The following is a 26,784-nucleotide window of genomic DNA, read 5'->3' on the forward strand; positions in this document are numbered from 1 at the left end:
AAAAAAAACTGGTGTTGCCCCCCCCCCCCCTCCTCTGTGTGGGTGTGAACCATAAATCCTGTTAAATAGCATAGAAACAAACAAAAAAAAGCTTTTTTCCCCACTTTTTTGAGAGGAATTTATTTTCTGTTTCTGGCAAAGATAACACCACATTTCGTTGGGGGGGCAACATCATATTGCACCACGTGTAATCCTAATCTTAGGTTTCAATCATCCAAACAACACTTTTTAGCCTGGTCTGAAAGGCATGGTGGTCAAATTTGGCTTGCTAGAAAAGACAATACTCTTCATCATAACTCCATATGATTAACTTTTCTCCATTCAAGTAACAATGGAAGCGTTCACCCTGACCTAGAAAACGAATAATCCAGTCCTATCAAGGGAAAATAAAAACATTGATTCCATTATACAAAATAATACTAAAGGAAAAGCTAAAACGCAAATGAAATAAGGAAAGTATCATGGTTTCAGTTATCTTAGTAACTCCAATTTTTCAACTTCCGTTGAGCAGATCAACGGTTACATTGAACTAAAGCCGTATCATCCTTGACAGTATTAGTATTGGTGACTTATAATTTCCCCACCTCCCTCTATTTTTAAATCCATTACACCAAAACCTAATCTCAGTTGTCGTGACTGCAAAATTGTGGATGATGAGAAAGTGAGTACATTTACTGTATATCCTATGCTTCTGCAAATAGTAAGTAAGGGCTGACTTGAAGTTACCCAGACTGTACAGCACATAGCTTACTTCAAAAGCGTTTCAGTGGAATATGAAAAGCAATGCACAGCGTCGGTGGGGCCTTGTTAAAGTGTCGTGCAATTCCCGCAAGTTAGAGGAGCCTGAAGGAGGTGAAAGCGATCCACTGCGCCCGCCATCATTAGACAAATATTTCATACAGGGGGCGGGGGGTGGGGTATAGGACCAATGTTTTTTTTTTGTTTGTTGTTCTTGGCTGGTGTATGCAGCCCAGTGTTATGCCTCAGCTAAAGCAAACACACGCAGGAATGGTCCAGGAGTGCCAAAGTATGCAATGAGAAATGTTTCCAAAAGACTTAAAAAAAAAAAAAAAAAAAACAGTGGAAGGAAAAAAAAAGGGTTTTTTTGTGCATGCAAAAATTAGGTTCTGCACATCTGGACCAGATGTCAAGACAACTTCAGCCTACCATGGAATCGAATAGTCTTATTACCTCCAAGCATAGTGCAGGGGCAAGAGGTACAGGGGACCTTGGGTTATAATGGTCCCTGCATTATGAATGGCTATGAAAGGACTAGAACTAGTTTACACAGCAGTATAAGAATACGTCAACATACGGCACAAAAGGGCCAGCTCACTTAGCACACTAATGACTGTTTTTCATTGGATTATTTTTTCATTTATGGCCTACACTTTACTAGTTTTTAGTGTAGTAAAGTCATAGACCAGTAGTTCTCCTATTTTTTACACCAAGTACCACCTAAAAATAAATCTTAGCTCTCCAAGTACCAACATCATGACCAACAGTATTAGACTTAAATGTTCATAAAAATCAAGAAAGAAGTTTTATTCCCATGGTGGTGCCTTACGATAAGAGTGACTCAACTCATTTTTTTTTTTAATTTTTTTAGATAGGAGCCATAAATAGGCTGGGTTTTTTTGTTTGTTTGTTTTTTTGCTTTAGTTTGCAAGTGGAAATTTGAAGTACAAGCACTGTGACAGTGAACTAAATTCAACTCACTCCAACAATGAGCACTAGTTTGGCAATTAGTGATTAATTCATGAAAAAAGAAGCTTCAAGTTGTTTAATGCCACTGGCCGTTTAGGTTTAATGTCAAAGTAAACAAAAAACTCAGAGGATTACACGATTTGTATTTCAAACAACATAGCTTTTCCTGAGGAAAATTTGCTTATCTTAATGCTAACAAACCATATAAAATGCTATTAGCATGCTAATAGCGAGCATTGATACTTGCTGTTTTAGAAGCAACAGGCAGTTGAACACAAACGGTGGAGCAACACAAGTCGACTAATAATATAACAATACTCAGAGTCATATATTCCTTATCCCAGTGGTTCTTAACCTTGGTAGGGGTACCAAATCCAACTAGTTCATATGTACGTACATCGAACCCTTCATTAGTGAAAAATAAATTTTTTTTTTTTTTACAAATTCAAGTCATTAAAAAACACATTTATTAAAACAAAAAAGTAAATAAAATTACATGGACTAAGTATAGTTTTTTTTAAATTGTATGACGTACTATCACGACAGTCACACGGTGACTACTGAGCGAAATAAATTTCCCGCAACACTGATTGAACAAGTAATGTAGTGTGATCATTAGCAGCCAGTGATGGCCAAGCAGGTGTGTCATAACTAATTGACATCTTGAGTCGGGTATGTCTTAACCTCCATGGCAGAGGCTCCGCCGAACCCCTGAGACTGATTCGCCGAACCCGTAGGGTTCCATCGAACCCAGATTAAGACCCACTGCTTTATCCACTACGCTAAATGGGAAATATTACATCCTCTTCCTGAATGACTTACATTGGAAGTGGAAGAAACATGATTCTTCTTCCTCGGTGTCTGTATCACTATACTATAGTGCCCGTGGCCAAGGAGCTATTGGTACTTTAATAATGATTCGATTAAAATGTATTGCACAGAAAAGCTAGATGAATATTGTATCTAAGTAATTGCTCAATAATAAACATTTCTTAAATATGAAATGTGAATGTGTGGAATTTAAAAGCAAAATATAACTGTGCCATACTAAAGCAGTGATTATTTTCTGTACCACTAGAGGGAGCCTTTGGACCACATTGTGAGACTCAAACTATGATAGACTTTAAGTTTATGTACAGATACGGGTTAAAACAATAAAACAAATACTAAAGTCATGTCGGCCTAACGTCATTTTGGTATCTATGAATCAGGAAATAGCTTGTTTGGTTTTTTTTGCCAGGTAACGCAGAGGTTGAAGTTAAGGAGACCCACATAAAAGGTAAAACAAAACACTGCAAGAAGAGTAAAGTAGGGTCAAGTTATAATTCGGTTCTAACATATTTAACTGGCCGATAGTAGTTAAAAATAATAACCCCGCGAACAATTTTTTTTCCACATTAATTATGTTCTAACATCTCCCCCAAAACGGGTGGAAAGTTGGCCAATTTTTGTCCCGTTCCCTCTCTTGGGGAGCTGCCTGGTGCCCGTGGGCACCATGTTGGTGACCCCTTGGATAGTGTCTTTGACTAACCTAACAAGGGGGAGAAAGATGGACTAACCAAACGGAACCCTCACAAGAATGGAAAGAACAAGCAAACGCACACAAGAGGGCTGGAGAACAGATTTGAATCCCTAAGCCTAAAACTGTGAAGCACAGGTGCTAAACACTCAAACACTGTGCTGCCTGACACAAAAGTAAATAATGTATTGTAAAATATATTAAAAAATATACCAAAACTAAATCACAATAAAAAAAATGAATGAAAAGTTGCAAATTAACTCAAAGTTACAAAAATTCCTGACATCATAATAAAAAAAAATCACCTATCCCTTTATTCCTAAACAAAAATAATATGGGATTACACTAAAATAAAAAACAAATTTAAAAGAATTTAGAGAAAGTAATAAAAAACAGAACAAAAAATAAAATAGGAACATGAAAAATATATTTTAAAAATAGTAAGGTAAAACTAAAATGATAATAAAATTACATAAAGCAAAAACAAAACATAGACCTAAGTAAAATGATACAAAAATAGTCAAGGCTCAAAATAACTTTTTTTTATTTTTGAGGAGCAGTTTGATAAGCAATTATTTAATTTGAGGAGAGACTATCTAACTTTGAGGAGCCATTTTTGGAAGGTTAATCCCGTGACCTAAAGCAAAGGGTTTGTCAAACAATAAAAAGATGACATTATCACAATTTAATTTCCCTTTTCAATGTAATCAAAAAAAAATTTTTTTAATTCAAATTGTCAATTGAAGTAAACTATTTTCTTGTCTAAAAACATTATCAGTAGGGCAAGTTCAAACATGAGGATCAGTTTCTGTCAAGCTTAATATTTCTAACTGGGTTATATGGTCCTATAGAAAAGTTAAATTGGTTTAAAAAAATAAATAAAAATAAAAACATGAGCGTTACTGTCATGTAATTTTGAGAACATTTATTTATATCAAAAGTTAAAATAAAAACTCAGACCTCTATTGTGAAATTAAACAACATTAGTGATGTCATATCAATTCAATATACTTCAGTATATTAAGATATATTTTTATCTTCCAAACTACTCATCTGGCTGACATACGCTGTAATTCATATTTGGTTTCTGGTCCTGTTTAGCTTTGTGTATAATATTATTAATAATTATGTGTGTAATTTTCTGTCCAGACTTTTTTGCCGTGCAAAATTTAACAAGTTTCGTTTCAATGTGGTTCCAGCCAGACCTCTGTGAAAAGTGTATTTAATCAGTTAATTCTGATGTTTCACGAATACATGTGAATCTTGTGTTAGCTTAGCAATTACCATGGCTTCTCGTTAACGACGACTCGTCATCCCTCCGTGAGAACGATACAGGTGATGATGATAACTGACTTGGGAGCAACTCTGCATGTGTTTAGCCGCACTAATAGCCAGCTGAAGCTTGTTGTAAGTTAGCTGGTGTGGCGCAAGTAGCACCCGCGCGTTGATTACATAAGCACATTAATGTGCATGCGTCCAGCCCAGTCCAGCATTTTTGGGACAGTCTCTGTGGTTCAATTATTGGAAAAACTTAGACATCTGTGATTGTACGTTTTTCTATTATGTGTGTTTAACAACGTCCGAAATGTGAATTTTGACACGCAAATTGTGACACAAAACTACCTCAAATTGTACATATAGACATATATTTAGATAGATAGATAGATAGATAGATAGATAGATAGATAGATAGATGCACATGATTTAAAATTAAATAAATATAAACATAAAGTAATAACATGACGTAATACAATCAATAAATGCAGAGGGAATATATTTGTATTCAAATAAAACAATAAATAGAGAAAAGGGCAAACAAAAACACGTTATTTTAAAAGTTAAATAATATTAATATCACAAACAAAATGAAAAAGGTCTAAAACAAAACTGAAAAAAATTAGAAATATAATCTGCTTGGTTTTGGGTTCCTGTTGTATAACCATCATCATTTTCATCATCATCATCATCAATGCAGTGATACACAATAATTATTACTATTGCGAGACGATTTGGAGAGAGGCAGTAATCTTTAACGGATATCAATATGAATAATAATCATCATGAAATTAAAATCTAGAGCGCCATCCAATCAAGCCGCAACGTTGCATCGTGATGCTGGCTAGTTGCAGCCTGCCGTCTCGTCTGCTCTGCTTTTGGGCCAAAATGAGACAAAAGAGAAACAAAAATGGCAGCCCCTTCCTCGCTTTTATTTTTATAAGCAGCGGGCGCCGTCCACGATTGTGAGTGGGCCCAGGCGAACATTTGTCCTCGTGCACGTCGGGCGGCTGTTTTTTCTCTTTCGCCTTGTTGACTCGCATTTTGCAGCTTTAAATATCCCGGCTGCTTCAAGGGGGGGAAAAAAAACAGCCCTGATGACACTTCCTCCCACAAACACGACGTCTTTCATGGAGGATGTGCGGGATCAACATTCTTAGTGAGCACCCACTGGATGCAATGTAATGTCATGAAGGGAAATAAATAGACGTTTTATCACACGGGCGCCGCAGGGTGGCTCGTTTTTTTTGGGGGGGATGGCAACTTAGTTCTTGCACGACTTGCGTAACGACGACGCTAATCCAACGAGATCAAGGCTCGGCGACGTCGAAGAGAGATTTAATTTTTTTATTTATTTGCTTTTTGAAGGAGAAGCCTCATACATACCTGCTAGAGTGAGCGCGCGGGCGGTGATTCTTTGGGCAACGATCGCTACTCGTCTTCTTTTCGTGTCGATTTGCAGTCAGGCGGACTTCAAACCTTCCGGGTCGCCTGTTGTTCACTTCTGGGTCCTGTAGGAGGCGAACCCCCGGCAAAAAGATTTTTTTCCTCCTCGTTTTTTTTCTCCCTCTCCTTTTAACCCATTTTATGCCAAATTTTGGGGGGGATTTTTGGGTTGAGAGGACGATGTGAAGGAACGTGAACGCGCTGCCTCCATGTTGCTAGAAATTCTAGACGTGAACGCGCGCTCAAGAACCGGGCTGATGCGCGCACATCAGCACCAGGTGGCGCTCATGACTCGTGACCGACCGAGAAGGCCACGCAAGGAACGTCATCACCATTATGATTACACTGGTCAATCATGAAAACTGAGTTTAGCGCATTTTTGGGGTACTGAACCCAAATCTGAGCTCAGATTTACTCTATCACGTCACGTTGTTTTGCAATCGGCATGTTTCATACTGATGGATTTGCTAATTTTTCTCATGAGTTGAATGCCTCGTAATCTTCCACAAAAGCAGCTTCAAAAAAAGCAGCTTTAAGCTAGGTAAGTGAAACATAAACAAACGCGCTTTATCACCACAGCACATCAAATTTGGCCTATACAGTAAAGCAGTTAGTCTTGATTGATCTGGAGACTGGTTTGGCTCCAGACAGTATACTCAACTCTGCCTCGCCTTACCTATGAACAGAAAAGAGCAGGGATAATTGATGGTCCTCAGATGAAAACATCACTTCAGGACCACCACTTGGTGACTACAATGACAGATTACTTGCGCAGCCACCTGAGTGACTTTTCCCAAAAAACTTGGCAACGTACAGTCGCATCCAATAGTATCGGAACGGCATGGTTCCTTCATTTTTGTTGTGTACTAAAGACATTTGGGTTTTCAATCAAAAGGTGAATATGAGACAGAACAACTGAAGGCAGAGCACCTTTTGTTTGAAGCCACCTATTTATCAAATGAACAAAAGTTTGGGAATATGTGACTGAAAAGGTGTTTCTAGTTGCTCAGGTGGTGTCGTTTTAGATTTATTGCTTAAAAATTTGATAGTGCTTGTTTTGGACTTTGGGTTTCACCTGTGAAAACGGCATTTGCTGTGAAGCAAAAATGAAGACCAGAGAGTTGTCTATAGGAGAAAAGCAAACCATTTTGAAGCTGAAAGAAGAGAGGAAAAACAACCAGAACTATCGCACAAACATTGGGCGTAGCCATTACAACAATTTGGAATGTCCTGAAAAACAAAGAAACTACTTGTGTACTGAGCAACAGACATGGAACATTCTTTTTTTGTTGTTGTTGCTTTTAAGTTTGACCTCTTAAAGCTTGCTCAATATGGATTTGTCCTTACATTGCAATTTCTAGCGATGACATTTCAGAAAAAAAATTCCACCTGTTCCAGAACTTAAAATTTAATTCATAAATATGACTAAATATATGACTATATTACACATTTTATTTCTACATTATTATTCTTTTTAAAACTATTAACTATTAAAATCTGCTAGAGGAAAAAAAACTAGGGCAGATTCAGAATCAATGTGAAAAAAAATCAACTTGAAATGTTAAATTGCATCTCTGAGAATGCATCCATCCATCCATTTTCTAATCCGCTTATCCTCAGGAGGGTCGCAGGGTATGCTGGAGACTATCCCAGCTGTCTCTGGGCAGTAGGCAGGGGACACCTTGAACTGGGTGCCAGCCAATCGCAGGGCACACATACACGAACAACCATTCACACTTAAAATCACACCCAGGGACAATTTAGAGTGTCCAATTAGCATACAGGTGCATACTTTTGGAGTGTGGGAGGAAACCGGAGTACCCAGAGAAAGCGCTTTCACAACAGCTTCAGCTGTAACAAAGCGCTTTACAGAAGATTTAACTTAAAATAATGACACAGAACCAATAACTTAAGACATATGGTGACTTGACCTACAAGGGACCCAATTTCAAGGTTTTTCAAGATATGAGATCTTCCGGCAATTTTGGGCTTTGCAAGTAAAAAACTTCAAATGCTGCGTGGTGCCTATGCACTCAACTCATTTCAACAACAGCAGTAGTTTGGTAGATGGTGAACAATTTCTACACACCAAAAAAAAAAAAAAAAGATGTTTATTGTGTGAGGGTTTTGAAGACTTTTAAACAAAATTATCGTTTATTTTTTAATTCCATGGTGTTCAATCTCATATTCTCCATGTCAGATTTGAAACGCATAATACTTTTTGAAAGCATTGTCACACATAGAATTGGGCTGAGACAAATAGAAAGAAACACACTACGTATTTCTCTCTGCGACTTTGCAAAGAGCTTCAGGACACAACTGAGTCTGAGACATTTACATAACGGACACACTAACTGGAAGTCATATACTGTATCTCACCAAAGCTCCAGAGCGAAGAAAGACAAATAATGTGCTTCTAAAAAGACAATTTTCTGCAGCACTTTATTTCGCCCTATTTTGTTCAGCTGTACTTAAATTTTCAAGGCTCGACAGATTCTTGTTGCTTCGATATTTGGATGACGTATTGTCCTGTTTTGTGTACGTTTTATTCGGTAAATTGCTTACAGTAAGTCTGCCTTGATGAGTTTCACCTTCGATTCAACAATTGAACATTTTATTTATCAAATCATTATTGAGAGATCATTAATTTTGTATTCTCTGTGAATCAAAGACTAATATAACTGCCATACCGAGAAGCCAAGAGAGGAGCTGTGCAACAGCATGTTTGACGCAATCGTAAATCCCACTGGAGTTCCAGCCAGGATGCGCCCAACAGCATCCAGGCGAGAAAGCCTTAAAAGTACTTGATTTCGGCAGTGTTATCATTAATTGTATTTATTTTGTACAAATGTGACACATACATATTTTACAGTTCATTGTTTTTTTTTTTTGCACATACATATTTTACAGTTAATTGTTTTTTGTTTTTTTTTTGGGAGGCTGGAACGGATTAATGGCCTTGCATTCATTTTAATGGGGAAAGTTCCAAGCGTGGTCCAGGAATGAATGAAACTCATACCAAGGCGCCAATTGCAAAAAGAAAAAAAAAAGTGTTGAGAATATTTAAAAAAAAAATCTTGTTCCACAACCTTTTTGTAAACAAACCCTCATTTGAAAACAATCAAAATGAATGGAAGAGACCTGATATTGCTTAAAGATTTTATGCAGCAAAGGAAGCAAAAAAAAAAACATGCCAAATTTGAATAACTACAATGTCTGTACGTCGACAAAAATAGACGTGAAGAAGATAAAAGGGTAGTAAAACCCTAGCACGCCTGAGGGTTGAGTGTATTAGCATGCAGTTGCTTGAACAAGTCAAATAATTCCCTCTCTCTGTTTCCCCTCTCACCTTGTTTGTCTTGACACGCTCGTCTCATGGGCCAGCGAGTTGCCCGACTGGTTCCCTGAGCCTGTTCAAACAGTGCCACGCCCGTCACTGCTCCAGGTGCAAGCGAGCAAGGCGCCCTGGGAGGCCACAAGGGAAGGTGGAGTGTAGGGGTGGGGGGGAGGTTATTAGCAACAGCAAAAAGGGGGTGGGGAGAGAAGAGGAAGACAGCGTGTTGAAGAGCTCCGGAGGGACATGCGGCTCTGAAGACTCCCACGGGGGCGACCAGGTAATGAAAACTCACAATGGGGGCATTTCTATTTTTTTTTCGAGAGTTTGTGCATGTCCACTTCACAATGTGCTGTTGCTGATTGAAGTGAATATCACTTGCGGGTGTGTGTAAACTTTGTGGGGCCGTCAAGGACATAATTCAGGATTAGCTTTCATGCACACGCTACTGAAATGATCTTGCACACATTGTTGACACTATTTTTTTTTTGCTTGCACACAAAACTGAAATCCTCTCACACCACGACTGAAATGCATTTTTCAGTGTACGAACGTATTTCAAGATGATTTCGGAAAGGATTTCAGTAGCGTGAAGGAAAGTGCTTCAGTAGTGTGTGAGAGTGTTTCAGTAGCATGTCTAAAAGAGTATTTCAGTAGTGCATGTGAGAGAATAATACAGTAGCGTGTGAATGAAAGCATCAGTCAGTGCGAGTATGTTTCAGTAGAAGTGTTTGAGAGAGCATTTCAGTGCTCTGTGAGTGATGTTTTCGGTAATTTAATGTGAGAATTTTTCAGGAGTGTGTCTGTTTTAGTAATATGCCCGAGCGCATTTCAGTAGTGCGTGTGAGAGCTTTTCAGTCGCATTCGTGAGACAGTTGCAGTGGTGTGTATGACAGCCTTTCAATAGTGTGTGTAAGAGCTTTTCAGCAGCGTGCATATGGGAGTGTTTCAGTAGAATGTGAGAGCTATTCAGTTGCGTGTCTGACAGCAATTCAGTAGTGTGAAATGAGAGTATGTCAGTCATGCAAACAAAAATTTCAGCAGTGTGTATTAGCTTATCAGCATTTGTGAGAACTTTTCAGTAATGTGTATATGAGAGCATTTCAATAGTGTGTGTGAGAGCTGGTCAGTTGCACGCAGAAAAGTGTTCAGTGAGTGTAAGAGCAATTCAGTGGCGCGCATGAGAGCGTTTCAGTTGTGAGGACCTTTCAGTTGTGTGTCTGAGAGCGATTCAGTAGCGTGTGTGACATTATACATCTAAGTATGAGAGCATATACATCGTGTGTAGAAGGATTTCAGTCATGTGTGAGCTTTTCAGGAGCATGTGTGAGAGCATGTCAGAATTGTGTGAGAATACCTTCAAGATGGCGCCATAGTTGGCAGCCCGCTGCAAGAGCTCTGCTTTTTTTCTGGTTGTTTTTGTCTCTTGTTTTGTCATATGGTGTTTTTTGTCCTTCGTGTGGACCCGTTGTGGACTGTTTTCAGCTTTTTGACCACGACATTCGTCGAAGAAGAATCTTTGCTCGGTTAGTTGGGCCTTCTGGGCAGTACGCATGTACCAGCACTGGTTTTGATGGAGGGGAATGTCGACACAATTAAACTGTCGCCGCTTGACAGCCCTCACGGTGTGTTTTTTGCGCCTCTAATGGGCAGCATTTTTCACAGCCCCGTTTGGTTCAGCGGAGATGTCGACGCTGTTGGACAGTTTGCGTTGGTGTGGCTGGATGGAACTCAGAGTCGCCACTTGCAATTGAAGCCGATGTATAATTGACAGAAGTGAACAATTTATTTTATCGTCATTGGATGCTACATCTTCTTGTTCACTTTAAAGTAACTTGTAGCCGACGTGTGGGACGTCATGCAAGTTTTGAGCATGACGTCTCTGATCCACTGGTGAAAGGAGACTTTGATTCTCTTGTTTTTTTCTTTCTTTCTTGCTTTGCTTCCTGAAATGGCAACTTGTGTTATCATGCTACAAGTATAAACAAGATGACCTGTTCAGTCGTGTAGTTCAAGTCTAAATCAAGTCACTTCGATACTGAGTCAAGTTGTTTCCATGTTTTTGGCCAGCAAGTCACAATTCCTAAAAATAGTCTAACTTGAGTCCCCCTCACTGGAGTGTGTGAGAGAAAAAAACATTAGAAGGGTTTATACGTGCGTTTCAGTCTTGTACATGAGACCATTTTAGTTGTGTTTGTTAGAAGTTGACTAAATAATGACCCTGATGCTCCCTCACAGTAAACAGTGCAAAGTTCAAGTATTGATCTCCAAGCCCAGGATGACAAGTGCAGAAATAACGATTACCTTCCTGGTCTGCCGAAGCGTCTGACATTCTCGAGATCGTGCACCTCGAGACGAAAGTGGCAAACCTGTTTTGAGCCGCGCACGTGTCGTGTACCCGCAGACATGGACGGCGTGTTGGACAGTGCGTCGGTGTTGTGCGTCTTCAAGCTGGTGTGCAACCTCCTGTGCCTGCCCTCGCTGGCGACATCGCGCAGTCCCGTTGGATTCTGCGGCTGCTGCATCCTCATCTTCACCGACTTCCTACTCACAGGTGAAGATTTAAAAACTGTCAATTTACAAACGTACATGATGAATCGTTGAAAACGAAATTTCCTTCAATGCTTCCAAACACCAGGTGCAATGAAGACAACACGCGTCTTTGATGTTCACAAAACCCAACAGCAAACTATGAAGATTTGAAATTGTTCATTTTTGAGGAGTAAATTGCCTTCGTTGCTGAAAAGAAGAACACACAAGATCCACCAAAGTGTCTCCAAAGCATATTAGTTACGGTGAAGACGTGAAATTCTCTGGTCACAAATGCGTGTTCGGCTCTTTGAGGACTAAATTATCTTCAGTGTTGACATAAACAGATGACGTTCATTGAAGTGTCTTGGATTTGACAAAAAACACATTTTTTATTTTTATGGCGGTTCTTTAAAGATTTAAGAAATGCTGCTGAAAATGCTATCAAATGTTTTTGGTGCCTCCAAGATCACAGTTTAAATTGGCTTCAGCTCTTGCAAAAATGTGAGATTGATTGAAGACGGGTTCTTTGATTGTCCAAAATATTTAGATTCAATGAAGACCTTAAAATCGTGTGCTTACAAATGTGAGTTATGTTCTACGCATGTTGGGGGAAGGTGGCCTTCTTTCCTCCGTGTGTTCGTTGAATTTCGGACGAGGAGAATGTTGGTTCTTCAAACAGAGGCTGGAATCGACGAACAGTTCCTTAAAAAGCTTTTAATAACAGAATATTCTGGGCACCCGCAAATTACAGACAATGGCTGCGCGTCACGAGTGCGAAGCAGGAAGAAATTCACATCACTTTTATATTATCAGAAGGGCGGTACCGAGGCACAAATTGAGACATCATAATTTTCGTTTCTCCTAAACCAATTGTCAGCTTGGCGCATTCCAAAGTTTGTGCGTCTTCAGCAGGGACTATTCCAATTCTCGGTGATGATTGTTACAAGGACGCCAAGCTACGCTGCGGGCACGGGAAAGCCACACAGCATAACCAAATATGAGCAGAATACAGACTTCACGCACAAAGTGTCTTTGGTGTTTACAAAGCATATTCGGTTCAGATGTTTGTTTATAAGTTAAGCTTAGTGGAAGACTAATGTGTCTTTGATGTATGCAAAAACACGGGCCCTTCGAAAGTGGCTTTAATGTTTACAATAACTGTTTTTTGTCTCTGGTGGGCGTTGGCCTCTCCAGCTTGAACCTATACTGGAAGTTGAGTGAAAACGTACACAATTACATTGTCGAATTGTGTTTTTGTGCAGTTTACCTGAGCTTCCTGGGCCTCTTTGAGTCGTGGCTCGTCGAGCTCGTTCCACCGCTGGGCGTCATCGCCCTGCGCTTCCTACTCTTCTTGAGCCACACCTATGGCGCCGTGCTGATACTCCTCACACCCCTCGTCGCTGTAGAGACCTTCGGCAAATTCCTATGGATGACGAGAGAAGAAGAAGACGACGACGACGACGAGGATGAAGGCAGGGATGAAAAAGGTGGCTGGCAGTGTCACGCGATTGGTTACCTGTGCTGTTTGTCGGTGTGGGTGGCGGTGGCGCTCAGCCTGCGCTGTGGATGGAGGTTGGAGGAAGCCAGGGCAACTGCTTGTTTGGCTCGCGGTGGCTCTTTGATGCGGTGCCTGCCCAACCTGCTGAGTCCCCTGCCCAGCGCGATGCGCCCCTGCTGGGGTGTGGCTTTGCTTTACTTGATCCTGATCCTGCTCACCTGCTCGCTTCTTCTTCTCACACAAGCGATGGCGAGCGACAGCCAACGATGTTCCTCTAAGGAGAAAGTTTGCATGACGGCGCCCCTTCAGATGCCGCGCAGGAATGGGCGGCGGGGTTCGAATTTGGCACTGGCCTTGCTGGCTGTGCTCGGCATGCTGGTGCTTCCGCTTTACCTTGGTGTCAATGTCCTCCTGCTGAGGAGCGTGGAGACCCTCCTGGAGGCCTGCATCAGTTTCTTTTTGGCGTCGGTCTCGCGAGGCTCCAGCACAGATGTCGTCACGTTGGTGTGAAGCGATCGCACGTCGATTGGAAAGGGATTACGGGATTAAGGGACAATGTTTACATGCGGGGACTAGAACGCCGGTAAAATGCTGACGAGGCAAGTTGAGGGAGGCTTGCTGGCTAAAGCCGTGGAAGATTATTGGTCACTTTGAGGACCACAACGTAATGACACTGGTGTTCAGTAATAAAAATATGATCAGTATCATGCAGATCTTTGTTAGGTTGATTGAAGATTCTGAATTGTACATAAATTTGACTGTGCGTGTGAATGGTTGTTAGTCAATATGTTCCATGTGAGAGGATGGGGACCACTCCAGGGTGTATTGAATAGTGTGAAGTCCTGCTCCGAGCAATTGCACTCCCCCCTCTCCAACAACTGCGTACAGATGCCACAAAATAATGGAAAAGCACTACTTTTAAGAGCTTCGAATGCTCTAAAATGGAGCTCATTTCAACATAGTTCCTTGGCACCAAAGCATTGGACTGACGGCCTAAAGCTCCTCCCCTTACTTCATCACAATTCATTGTCATCAAGATTCCACAAGATGGTACCAAAGCATTGGACTATCTAAATGAAGCTCCTCTTCTACTTCAACATAGTTCCTTGGCACCAAGACGGCTTCCAAGCATCGGATTGTCAAAATGGAACACCTCTCCTCATTTCAGCAAAGTTCCTAAGCACCAAGACCACTCCACTACCAAGTACCGGATGGACTAAATGAAGTTCCTCCACTCAGTTCAACATCGTTCCTTGGCACCAAGATGCCACAAGGTGGCATCAAAGCATTGGGCAGTCTAAAGGAAGCACATCTTCACTTCAACATAGTTTTGGGGCACCAAGGCAGTTGGACTAGCATTGGGCTAAGTGAATGTAGCTCCTCTTCTCACTTCAACATACGTAGTTCCTTGACACAAATATGTCACAAGTTGGCTACAAAGCACTACCACTCACTGAGACAGATTGTCAAAATGAAGCTCCTCTTTTTGCTTCAACATAGTTCCTTGGCACCAAGCTGAACTTTATTTGACAATAAAGTTGTACTTGACTAGAAAGCTAACTGTGATAGCACAATAGAAAGAGGAAGAATGAATAGCACTGATTAAAAAACAAAAAAACAAAAAAAAAATCCAGTGAGGACAAAAAGTGATAACAAGGACTAATTGTTCTAATGATGTTTTTGACTGTTACAACAAAAATATTTAAACATAAAAAGACATACAACAGAATCGCATCAGAAAATATAGGAAAAAAAAGGCGGATGCGCTAAGCAGGGTGGACGACTAATTAGCACGTCCGCTTCACAGTGCAGAGTGCAGGGTTCCCCGCCTACGTCCCGGAGACAGCTGGGATAGGCTCCAGCATGAAAGTGGACTGATGCGCTAATTGTTCTGTTACAACTTCAAATGATACTGCTTTTGAAGAAAAACTCAATTTAGAAAATTAATCAAAAGGTCACAAAAGAGAATGCAGTCAGAACTTAATTACATCGAAATCAAACATAGGCGACACTGATTTGTCTGATAAAAGAAGGTGCGGCCAATGCAATGAGATCTGTTTACACATACTGTACTGTAGTGAGTTACAGGTGTGCAGCCCCCCCCCCCCGCACCCACCAAAAAAAGGGGGGGTGGATAAAACCATAACACAGGAAATTACAGGCAAAAAACAGTTCTACAATAATAAAAGTATAACAGTTATTTGAAAAAATAACAAAGTGTCATACATGATTTCAGAAATTAGGAAATTTACTATGAAAATATATTTCAAAATAAAATCAGGCATCGGTTTTATTTCACAATTTTCTTTTTTTGCTTCATTTAAAAAAAAAAGTGTAAACTGATTGAGCAGCACAGTTTACTAGTGGTTACTAGTGGTTAGCACACCCGCCTTACCCTTTTTTTGAGTCAAGGTTTGGATTTCTACTGTGACCTTCCTGTGTGGAGTTTGCATGTTCTCCGTGTCGATGCGTCTATCCCGTGTTCATTGAAGACTGTGGGTGTGAATGTGAGTCTGTTTGTTGACATGTGACCTGTGATTGACTGGCAACTAGCCCGCTCAGAGGTTCCAGCTCACCAGTTGACCTTAATGAGGACTGAAGTGCTTTAAAAAAATGGATGGATGTCTGGTCATTTTTGTATTAAATTTATTTAAACATGAAGTGTACTAGTTTTCTTGACTCCCCTCACATTTCATTTTATTTATTTATGTTTTTGTTCAAAAAGTCAAACTTAATTAAGTATTATGGTGTAGGAAATTTGTTATGTTATGCATACCAATTTTGTATTACGTTAACTTATTGAACAGAAGATTGTTTTTGTAATAAACAATTAAAAATTTTGTAATACAAAATTGGTATGCATGTTATTTTTTTTAATTTTACCCATAAAGACCCCAAAACAAAACATGATCAGTATGTTTTTAGAATGCATACCATGTAATATGTATACCAGTTTCAGATTAAATTTATTTAACTTTTAACTGAAGGAAATAACAAAAAAAAACAGGATTCAAGATTTAAATTTTTTTTCAGCTTTAAAACAGTTAAAAATGCCACAACTGGTCTATAAATCACTGAATGCATTCAATTGGTAATACATTAAGGAAATGTGAATTGAATATGAACCCAGTTGGGCTCTGAGGTCTGCAGATTCTAGTCAGTGGAGCCCAGGTTTCAAAGCAAACATGGTGAAGCGGCATTTAGCTGTTCTGCTGCACGCAAATGGAATTGGAAGCGAAGTCAGCCCCAAGTGTAAGTGGTTTTACATTAATTTTTTTCCCTTTTGTTTGATTAAGCATTTTTAAAATCAATTTCACTCTGTTCTTTGAGTAATCTCTGGAAGCTACTTTTCATTTCTTTTCTTTGCTCTGAAATGTCTTTAAATCTTCTGGTTTGAAATGTGGTTAAATGTTGTCAATATGCAAGTAATTTTAATAAGCTATTTTATTCTCTCTGCATTGCGAATGTCTTCAGTCTTCTGTTTGTTAATGCTATGTTGTGCTTTTGGTTGCGTGAAGCACATTGAGTTGCCCTATTTATGAAATGTGCTGCATAAAGTTGCCTCGCCGTATCTTGATTTTTAATTTTTTAGCAAGCCAAAAAAAAATCAAAAATGTAATTTGCAAAACTTCCTCTGTCTGATTGATATGTTCACCAATTTTGGATTCAATTTATATAGCTAATTTTCAATAGTAAAACTGATTGTATAAAAGTTTTTTTATTCTTCATAAAGAACCCCAAAACGAAAAATAAAACATGCAATTGTTTATTTTTTATGAAATTTATCCATCTTGGTTTTTAGCAGAGTGCATTAAATTTCAAAATAAAAAAGGAAACAAGTTCTATTTCTTTCATAAATTGAATTCTACAAATTTTGTATGTTTTGATTTTTGCATCACAAATTGAATGTATCCAAATAAGGATTTAGCAAGTAATTTCAATAGAATGTGACCTTTTTTTTTTTATAAACAATTCAAATATTGAAAATGGTATGCTTTTAAATTGTTATAAAGCACAGGACCGCAAGTAGCCTTTGAACTCATGTTTCCATAGTGGCCGGTGCATGCGGTTCCTGGGCGATCATTGTTGCAAATGTAAACAAAGAAGAATCTGAACTCACCCATGACACAAACCACCAGCTCCCAGGGCTCGCTAGCAGAATACAAATGTGCACAGCAGAGGGCGCCACAAGTTTCCTCGGAGAGCCTGAGGATGGATGGAATGCGAGGGGGGACGGGGACGGTGGAGATGGGAAACCGAGAATTTCCTGTGTTGAACACAAAATGACATCACACAGGAATAATTGAGGTCCTACTTCCTCTTCTCAGTTATTCCAAAGCAGCCCACGCATCAACCTTGTGTCTTTTTAATGTTAAATGAAAAGTAAACGTTGCAACTCACCTCTTCAACATAAATCACACATAAAAAAAAAAAACAAAAAAAAAGATGAAAAAGCGGACTCTCTCCCTCGGGACGCCTCACAGCCATCAGAGAGGAGTTACAAAGAAGACATCAGTGACTTTTTAATGGACAATTTCCCCTCGGGTTAAGGGGAAAAAATATATATATATTGCAGGGTGAGCTGCTGCTTCGAGATACGGTATAAAAAGAATCAAGTCGAAGATGAAAATGAAACAGCTTGAGTTGTAGTATAGTGTAATATAATAATGGCGCAGCAAGACTGCGTTTCATTCAAGTGTGAAATAAGGCAACAAGATGTTCTCATCTGAAATTTGAGGCCTCAAATTTCATGTGCGCCCAATGACAAATCTACACAAGTAATAAGATAACAAGGATGCTGGGGCAGGACACTTCCACAAGGGTACAAAGGCAGAAATATACATCCTGACAAGTATATAACCTCAAAAGCATGCTGTCACAAGGATCACATGTCCTCATTAGTGGCCCCTTACAAGCATACATCCTGACAGGGACACTTCTTAAAAGATTTTTAATCAGAATTATACCCTCCTTACAAGTACACAATTCCGCGTCGACATCCTGACGAGGCTGCATCTTGACGTATCCGTGCGACGAATAAATCCGAACAAGTTTATGCAAGGACGCCGATAAGGATACTACTTTTCTAACCGGACAAGTACACATTCTAAGTTGTCTTGACAAGGAGGTATCCTGACACGATGGGTCCTCAAAAGAACAAACAGGCACGCAGTGTGTACAACTTGATCCTAGGTCGATATCCTGACAAAGATACGGGTCCTTAAAATGACACATTGTCACAGGATATAGCCATGAACTGATTTAATATACTACGGGATGAATTTCCATGACAATTTGCTCACATGCACCAGGGACAGGGTAGCTAAGGGATGCATCCTAAAACAGTCTAATCCCTCATAATCCTCTGCTTTTTCCTTGACGTTTGTGTCATTTAGTAAAACGGCTCGCTATAATCCAGACCGGAACGAGAGTTCCCGTTCCCGAGTCTCGACGCGAGACACTACTGTTCAAATTAGGGCAAAGGTGATGAAAACGACAAACAGGAGGATTTTTAGCAGTCATTTATTGTACATTAAAATACATTTCCCCACAGTGGAGTGTTTACAAGCCGATGGGAGCACAGCGGCCATCATTCAAGGACACAATCATCAATAGAATCATAAAAAGTGTCAGATGTGACATCATCATAAACCTTAAATGTTGATTTAATTTCATAAATGTTTTGTTTTTCTGCCATCCCCGCTGCCTCCGCAACGTCACACATTTAGCGCATTTTAAATAGCGAAACGCAAAACAGTCAACGGGGACATCGAGGTGTCGCCAACGTGGGGGGAGGCGAGGAGGGGTCGTGTAACCTTTCAGTTCCAGCGTCCCGATTGGTTGAACCACGTGTTGGTTTTTAAAGCAAACGAATGGATTGTACTCATCAGAAACGTAAACCTGACAGATTGGTGCAAATCAACATCAGCAGAAAAAAAAAAAAGAAGCAACATTCCAAACTGTCAGTCGGACTATCCTAGTTAGCTGACAAACAGGTAAAGGTGCAAGATGGCAAAAAGAACGATTGTGGCCAAGGTTTGCTCCGTAAGATTCCAAAAGGTCGAGATGGGCTTAATGAAGGACGCACACACATCGAAATCAGCCAGCATGCTTGATTTGGCCCGTGGCAGCAGAAGCTCTTAGGACTCGTGTACACATTAAGCCTGGTGCTCGGGGGCACGTGGGGCCAACTGACATGTCCGAATCATCTGTGATTTTGTCACATGGATTAACAGGGATATCTCGCACCACTAAGCCACGATTCAACATAACAAGACGGTTTTCTCTAGCTACATCAAAAACCACAGTTGGACCACAGAACTGGAAACGGAACTCACTCCAACAAAGCCAAGGTTCTGTTGGATCAGTAAGCACAACAACTCATTAAATGGCACCGAGAAAACACCATGACGTGGTCCTGTGCTACCAGGGTATGAGTAGTTTGACTTCATTTCAATTTTTAGAGTTGGTATGATATCATCTGAGCTTGCAACAAATCAATTGGCATTGTATTGCTTCCTAAGGGGAATTTTCAGTTTGAAATGAGAGCAACTTGGAAGTCAACTGGCATACCAGTTTTCAAAGTTACGAACGTCACGCAACAAACTCGAAGTACACCCAGTACTTGGCGTTCTTTTTGTTTGTCTATTTTATATTTATGGCCGAGAAGTGGTTTGTTTTTTTGGGTTTTTTTTGCCCACACAAATAGTTACTATATTTAAGACTTGAGTAAGGTGCTCGCATACGCCACATTCCCACTTAACTACCAATTCATGTTAGGGACAAGAACGGGCCTCTGTCGTAAACCGAGGACTACCCCTATGTTAATCCATCGTAGAAACTCTCATGGGGTGCGTTGGTGTGGGGTGCGTAGAGACACCAGTGCATCATTTTTCCCTCAACAGCAGCGTCATTTTTCAGAATGGAAAGTGCAGACGGAGACGGTGGGCGACATGAGTGAGGTTCCACTCGGGGAAAAAAATAAATACCCTGCCACTAAATGGCCACCAATCCAAGAAGTAGTCCGCCTTTCAAATCTGCTGAGGTCAATAGCTCGCAGGCCCCATTTCAGAACCGGGGACATTGCTTGTATCCTTTTTGTGACACTTTCGCTGACCAACGGCAGAGATTTGACATCAGTGGAGTGCCACAAGGAAAAAAAGAAAGAAAAGTTAGTCCACTTCCCACTCGATGTTAGCTGGAATCCAGTCCAGCTTTCCCGCCATCTCCAACAAGTGGTAGGAAAGAGATGATCGCAGCCCCATTTCACCCCAGGGGAAATTCCTTTGCCTCCATTTTGAGACATCTTCAGTCACCACCCAATAAGTATGCTAAGAGTCAATTTCAACAAGGGAAAAGCCGTCAACTCCCACTTTCCCCTCGCCCTAAACAACATAACTTGAACAAAACGGATGATCAAAGCCTGATTAACCTCCAGTGACAGACAGATAGATCCCTTGCCTCTATTTTGTGTTCTCTTGAGTGACAGACAGCCATCATCATCAGTGAGGCTCTGAATGGGAAAAAAACAACAACAAAAACACCAAAACAGAGCAGGGGACATCATGACTGACTGATGACCAATCGGCATTTTGGTCAACGTCATCTTGGATAGACTCAAATGTATTCACTACTTTAAACGGGATAAATGGAAGAATGTGGATGATTGCAGCCCAATTTCAGCCACAGAAACAACACTTTGCCTCCATTTTGCGTCGGATCTAAAATGGAGTCTTCACATAGCAGGTATACACTTCAAACGCAACATTTTCAATTTTGAAATCCACATCGGGTCAATCAAACGGAGGTCGGCCACATGGATCTCTTAAAGGCGCACAGTGTTAATCCGGAGCGGCTGCACGTTCTTGCCATTGGCGTGGCTCTGGCCCGGACTGAAGTAAGGGAAGACCTTCATGGGGAATTTCTCACGGTAGGTGTACAGCCAGGACATGTCGTCTGCGTTGTAAAAGAGGAGCAGGCCTTTGGGGTAGTCCAGGTACACACCCACCTTCTCCAGCTTGCTCTTGACATTGAGACGGGTCCAGGGCTCGGTGCAGGCACTGTACTGGTTGCCGTCGTGCATGACGATGCAGTAGAAGCCGCGGCCCGGTTGGATCTGGATGCTGCCCTTGCGGCTCACCGTTTCGCTCGCCACGCCGATCATCCACTGGGTCTTCTCCGACACCATTACCTCCCAGTAGTGGACGCCGGATGCGAAGCCCTCGGCGCCCAGGACAGACACCTCCACGTCGAAGCGGCGCGGCGAGTCCTGTAGCGGCTGCGGGTGGAGATTGCCGTAGGCCACGATGGTACAGTCATCGGACAGGATCAGTCTTTGGTGGGCGGTGATGGGGTCCAGCGTCAAGGCGGCGGGCACTGACAAATAAAAACAGAAGGGTGAATTGAGAACTAAACTGTCTTTGCTCCAGTTGAAGGGCTCCCCCTACAGTTTAAGCTCACCTTCATGGTTGCATTTTTTGATCCCATCAAAATCATTTTGTCAATAAAATCAAAGTACATTACAATAACATTAGCCCACTGCAGTTCATACAAATTGTGTAACCATTTTCAAGCTAAGCTGATTGCAACAGAAGACAAAGGAAGACGGTAAAGTTGAGCGCTAACATGCTAACAGACCATTAGCTCCAACATTGCGTCTTCTTGTGTAAAATTGTAAAAGGGCTGCAAACTAACTCTCCGTTTAAGAGTTTAGCATGGATGCTAGCACTACTACCAAAACAGAAGAGGTGTCCTGGCTTATTCCCAAAAATGTAAGAAACTAAAAATATGTACTGGACGCTAAGATGCTACCCACCATTCTGTCTTGAATTGTTTCTCTATCGTGTCGGAAAATTGTGTACAATCACTGCACGCAATTCCCCATGGTAGAGTTTAGCACTTATATCACAACAAATATTGGTGCTGTCCTGGATGGTCCAAAATTGAAGAAGATGAAAATGTATGCTAACGTACTATAGTAGAGTTTAACACAGATGCTAGCGCTAATACGACACACAGTGTACTGGCAGCAAATAGGGAGAAATACGTGTTTACGTGCCAAGAAAGTCTGATGCCGAACCCAACATTGTTTGACTTTCGGTGGAGTTTAGCACAGATGCTAGCGCGATACCATACACACAAAAGGTGTAATGGCTGGTCCCCACAAAATAAAAAAATAAAAATAAGTACTACCATTCTAATGGAACCATGTGTGCGGTAAATGTTGTACAAACACAGCAGGCAATTCCCAAAGGTAGTCTTTAAGACAGACGTGAATGCTAACACAGCACAAAAGGATTTCTGGCTGGTGCCAAAACAAATACAGTTCTGTATACAAACCACAACAGTGAGAGCTGAGGTGTTATTCTCTCTATTAGCAACCAGCGTTTTTGTTTTTTTTTAACCCAGGTAGAATTACAGTGCTCCATTCTGTGGCCTCAAACAGAAAAGATAAAAATGCAAATCTGTTGTCTGTATTTATAGTTACATTGTCAATTACCTGTCTGGCATGTGCATTGGTGCAGGTCTGTGTGAAGAGAGGATCAATTCGGTTCAAAGTTTTTCTTACTGACACTGGGGAATATGGTTTGTGAGAGTGAGGGGAATGATACATGCTGATTATACGCTGTTTACGCTGCAGGGAAACATTCTCCGCTATCGTTTTGATATTCCGTGCACTCTACCAAAAAAGAGGTCTTCTCTTTTTCAGGGAAGTGAACTCACAAAAGAAAAACCGTCAACATCACGGCAGCCGAAAAAGGGGATCATGGTGTGCGCTTCGAGCTCAAAGATGACTGATGGCTTGTTATTGTGCGGCACGCCCGCCTGGCAGCTTCACTTCTACATAGCAGCTTTGAGAGTCAAGTGCTATTTGGTGTGCGAGAATGTTTGCAAGCAGAAACAGAAGTAGAAGTAATTGATGGTATGAGAGTCGACGCTAGGAGGCATTAGGGAGATGAGAGATTTGATCCTGCTTCTAATTTGGACAAAAGTGGTCAAGTGTGGGAGAGCAACACAGTTCGTTCCTTTGGTCGCTAGCCCCATTCGTGCTACATATAAAAGTTAATTCCCCCTCGTGCAGATGTTTCGTGTGAATGAGGCTGACATTGAAAAGTTCACGTGGAATATTCACTCTAAGAAGAATCATAAGTTTGACAGTTGAAACTCACTTTTCTCACTCTGTTGTGTAGAAACCAACTGTTGCTGCCCAACAAGTCACTTTCTACCTCAAACGAGACCACAGTTCAATTGAGGCCAGATTTTGTGTGCTGGATTTTTTGACACACTTTCAAATTGTACAAAAGAGGCTCAGGTTAAAAATAGCCAAGTGGTAAAGTGAAGTGGCTGGCACCCAGTTGGCGGATAAAAAGGAGCCTTTGCCACTTTTGCGATTTGGTCGGTGTTTGTTAACAGCCATTATTAATAATTCACAATCCAAAGCGAGTTTTGTGAGAGGCACACGGGAACAACAAACAACAGCCTCACGCGGAGCCTCGTGCTGAGAACAAGGCTTTGTTCTTAGCTGCTAAACAAACAACGGATGAAGGATGATGGCAGAGCGTCTTTGTCTCATCTCTGGCAACTGCGGCTGATGGATTGGAACCAATTGTTCCATTTTGCTGTCAGTCAAGGAGGGGGCGGGGGGACGCCTGGCCTCCTCTTTCACTGGTAGCATGTTGAAATGGGAGGACTGACTGATGGAAGGACTAACAAAAATTCCTCCGCACATGATTTGAATCATGTTCTGCTGGAAAGATTGATGGAGTAGGGCAGAGGTTCTCTCGGCACTGTTAGACACAAGAAGGGCAATGTTACCCTCTGGATTCGACTGCCATTTCGCAAGCTAAGGTCGGGAGCCACAGAGAGAGGCCAGACCAATTCTTAACGGTGTGCATTTCTGGAGAACAAGAGTTTACAGCAAACTAAAAAGCCACAATTCCAACACCCAGTGTGATGCAGTACCAAGATTGAGGTCTCTGTTGTCAGATAGTGTAACTAACCGTTGTTTCCGGCTTACCAGTACCTAGACAGGACCTACGCACTGCAGCAACAATAGTTCATGCAATGCATTTAATTTTGAAGTCATTCCGAGCAGCGTGTTGCGGCGTAATGGCTGACCTGACTCGTTTTCCAAACTCTGAGGCATTGCTGTCACAAACAGTTCCTACTTCCTACTGACTTTCATGACAAGGGCGTCCTGAAATAATGTCGAATCGCGGAGTAAGGTGCCCCAAAAAAATTTATTACGCTGGCACTGTATTCTTCGGCGCTTGCTGCCAGCGGTCAGCAGCGGCTGCGCTAATGGCTAGCAGCGCTGGGGTGTTGGTATCGACATGATATCCCTTCAAGAACACTTTTTCGAACAGTCTGTTGGATGGTTGACAGCAAAGCATCACTTCCTTGCCCTGTGCTTTTGCCGCTATTTATGTAACTAACAGAACAACATTTGACTTCACTTCCAACCGCAGCGTGGCGAGCTGAACCGTACATTCCCTTTGCCCCTGCTTACCTGGAGAAATATCCTGAAAGAGCGACTTCCAGATGGTGTACTGCAGAGGCCCCATATATTTGGAGGTCGGGAAGTCCTCATAAGTCAAATTGGTCTCATGGATCTTGCCTTTGATCCTGTGACAGAAACAGATCAATGCCGGTCGAAACCTGCTCAATTGCCTTTTGCTAATAATGCAGCGCCTTGCTCGACACTTGGGTGATTAATCTCCTGCTTCGGTGTAATGCTTCACTGTCATCAGCATTAATTGATTTGAATGACTGAATGGGGTTGGTTAGATGATGATCTCAACTCCTGTAGGACCTTGTGAGTGGGTTACTTCTTGCACTGAAACCAGGGCGCATAAGGAGATTCTGCATGTTTGGAGGGCTATAATGCCAGGCATGAGATAAAAACTTACTTCAGACGATATGTAAACACCTGGAATATATTATAAAATAGCGGTGTGCATCTCTCCAATAAAAAAAAAAAACTGAAGAACAATTTGATACGTATCTTGATACTTGGGGAGTGATATGGACAAGGACAGTTTATTTTAAACCTTTCAGGGACAGTGGATACTACAGTGGATAGCTTATCATGTTATCAGGTTACAGGGTACACGAAAGGGTTAAAGTAGAACGATTCGCTTCTGTTCAATCCAGTGGCATAACCATTCGATTTGATGTGGTACGGCTTGGTTTGAGAGGGGATGATGCGATGAGTTTGTTGTTTTAAAATACGAATGAACTAGACACTAGGTCCATATCAATGTGGTATTTCCTTTGAAAGATCTCTCTCTCTCCAACAAAGGACAATTTGATACATATCTTGACAAATTTGCAAGTGGAACTTTCAATTTGGTTTGATTCAATGCACTCCCATCTGTAATTCAAATCAATTCAAATCATTTTTTTGCTAAACCCCTACAACTTACCTCTTTCTCCAATAAATTTCAATTAAAATCAATGCATGTTTCCTGTTATATCTTAATTCTTTCACCAAGACATTTTGGACCATTCTTAGATCCCGAAAGAATCACATATTTTCTCCTATTTGTCCTTCATATGAAAATAGAAAATGAGCAATATTGCTGATTCAAAATATTTATAGACACATTTTAATACGAGAAGCTCGATAACTAATCTCTAAAACGTTGCTGCAAAGAGATGTGATATAGTTCAATTAAAATGTCCTCTATGAACCGGCCCAGATTAAACATGACAGCTGCTTTTCGGGGACTAAGACACCATCTGTGCAAGGATTATTAGAATTTGTCACACAAATCACTGCTAGATCCAAAATGTAAAATTTTGTCAGGAGTCAACTGTCGGATAGATCTTTAAACGCGGATATTCCTCTCACTCTTGTGTTCTTCGGATAACGCTGTGACTGCCTTACCTCTCGGATGTGACGGCCACCCCCTCGAGGAAGTCGTGTCGCCCCGTCTCGTTGAGGCGCTCCTGCAGGATCTGGATGCCCTCCTTGACGTCGCGCAGCTGCTGGCTATAGCGCTGGATCTTGTGCTCGGTGTCCGTGAGCTTGCGCGCCGTGTCCATCTCCAGTTCTTCCAGCATGCTCTTTTGACGCTCGCGCAGGAAGCGGTGGAGGCGCTCGAAGGCGTCGCCGATGGTGGCGCGGAGACCTTTGGCTGAGGACTGTAAAGGAGACGCAATCACAACTCACTCTTAGCTATCTACAATGAGCGTTCAAAACACTGGACGAAAGTGAGAAGGGCTTCAACAATTATTATGGCAAATTCGGCCATCAGAAAATGGTCACACAGCTTATCCTTGGTGAGGTTTTCAAGAGCTGCAGGGGAAAAAAAAAAGGCAGGCTCAAGTCATGTGAACAATTGAACATTTGAGCTCACAGATTTTGAGGGATAAAGAGAAGGGATCTCAAAGAGAATGAGTCATCCGAGTGTCTGAAGCGATGAAACAAAAAGCAGCCAGGAGAGGTTGTCAAGTCTAAACAGCCAGGAA

The 26,784-nt window shown here is 41.2% G+C and overlaps 3 protein-coding genes across 8 annotated transcripts in view; 1 reads left to right on the forward strand and 2 right to left on the reverse strand.

The window, feature by feature from the left end:
* Positions 1-6,240, reverse strand: part of znf362a (zinc finger protein 362a) — an 11,731-nt gene extending 5,491 nt beyond the window's left edge. Inside the window, exon 1 of one of the 3 annotated variants that reach the window (XM_019892423.1) lies at positions 5,888-6,240. The gene's annotated coding sequence lies outside the window, so the exon portion shown is untranslated. The remainder of the gene's footprint in view (positions 1-5,887) is intronic. The other 2 variants (XM_019892422.1, XM_019892424.1) reach the window with 2 other exon arrangements.
* LOC109529190 (uncharacterized) overlaps positions 1-15,972 on the forward strand; it is a 17,007-nt gene extending 1,035 nt beyond the window's left edge. Inside the window, exons 1-4 of one of the 4 annotated variants that reach the window (XM_019892430.1) lie at positions 6,329-6,488; positions 9,332-9,561; positions 11,686-11,835; positions 13,076-15,972. In XM_019892430.1, coding sequence (XP_019747989.1) covers positions 11,688-11,835; positions 13,076-13,821 — 894 coding nt within the window. In that variant the 5' untranslated portion in view covers positions 6,329-6,488; positions 9,332-9,561; positions 11,686-11,687 and the 3' untranslated portion in view covers positions 13,822-15,972. The other 3 variants (XM_019892429.1, XM_019892433.1, XM_019892432.1) reach the window with 3 other exon arrangements.
* Positions 15,973-18,817: 2,845 nt separating this feature from the next.
* The window catches only part of trim62.1 (tripartite motif containing 62, tandem duplicate 1), a 34,318-nt gene continuing 26,351 nt past the window's right edge, over positions 18,818-26,784 (reverse strand). The window contains exon 6 of the mRNA XM_019892419.1: positions 18,818-21,687. Coding sequence (XP_019747978.1) covers positions 21,137-21,687 — 551 coding nt within the window. The 3' untranslated portion in view covers positions 18,818-21,136. The remainder of the gene's footprint in view (positions 21,688-26,784) is intronic.

Source organism: Hippocampus comes, unplaced genomic scaffold (assembly GCF_001891065.2).
Source record: "Hippocampus comes isolate QL1 unplaced genomic scaffold, H_comes_QL1_v1.1 scaffold137, whole genome shotgun sequence".
Taxonomy (NCBI): Eukaryota; Metazoa; Chordata; class Actinopteri; order Syngnathiformes; family Syngnathidae; genus Hippocampus; species Hippocampus comes.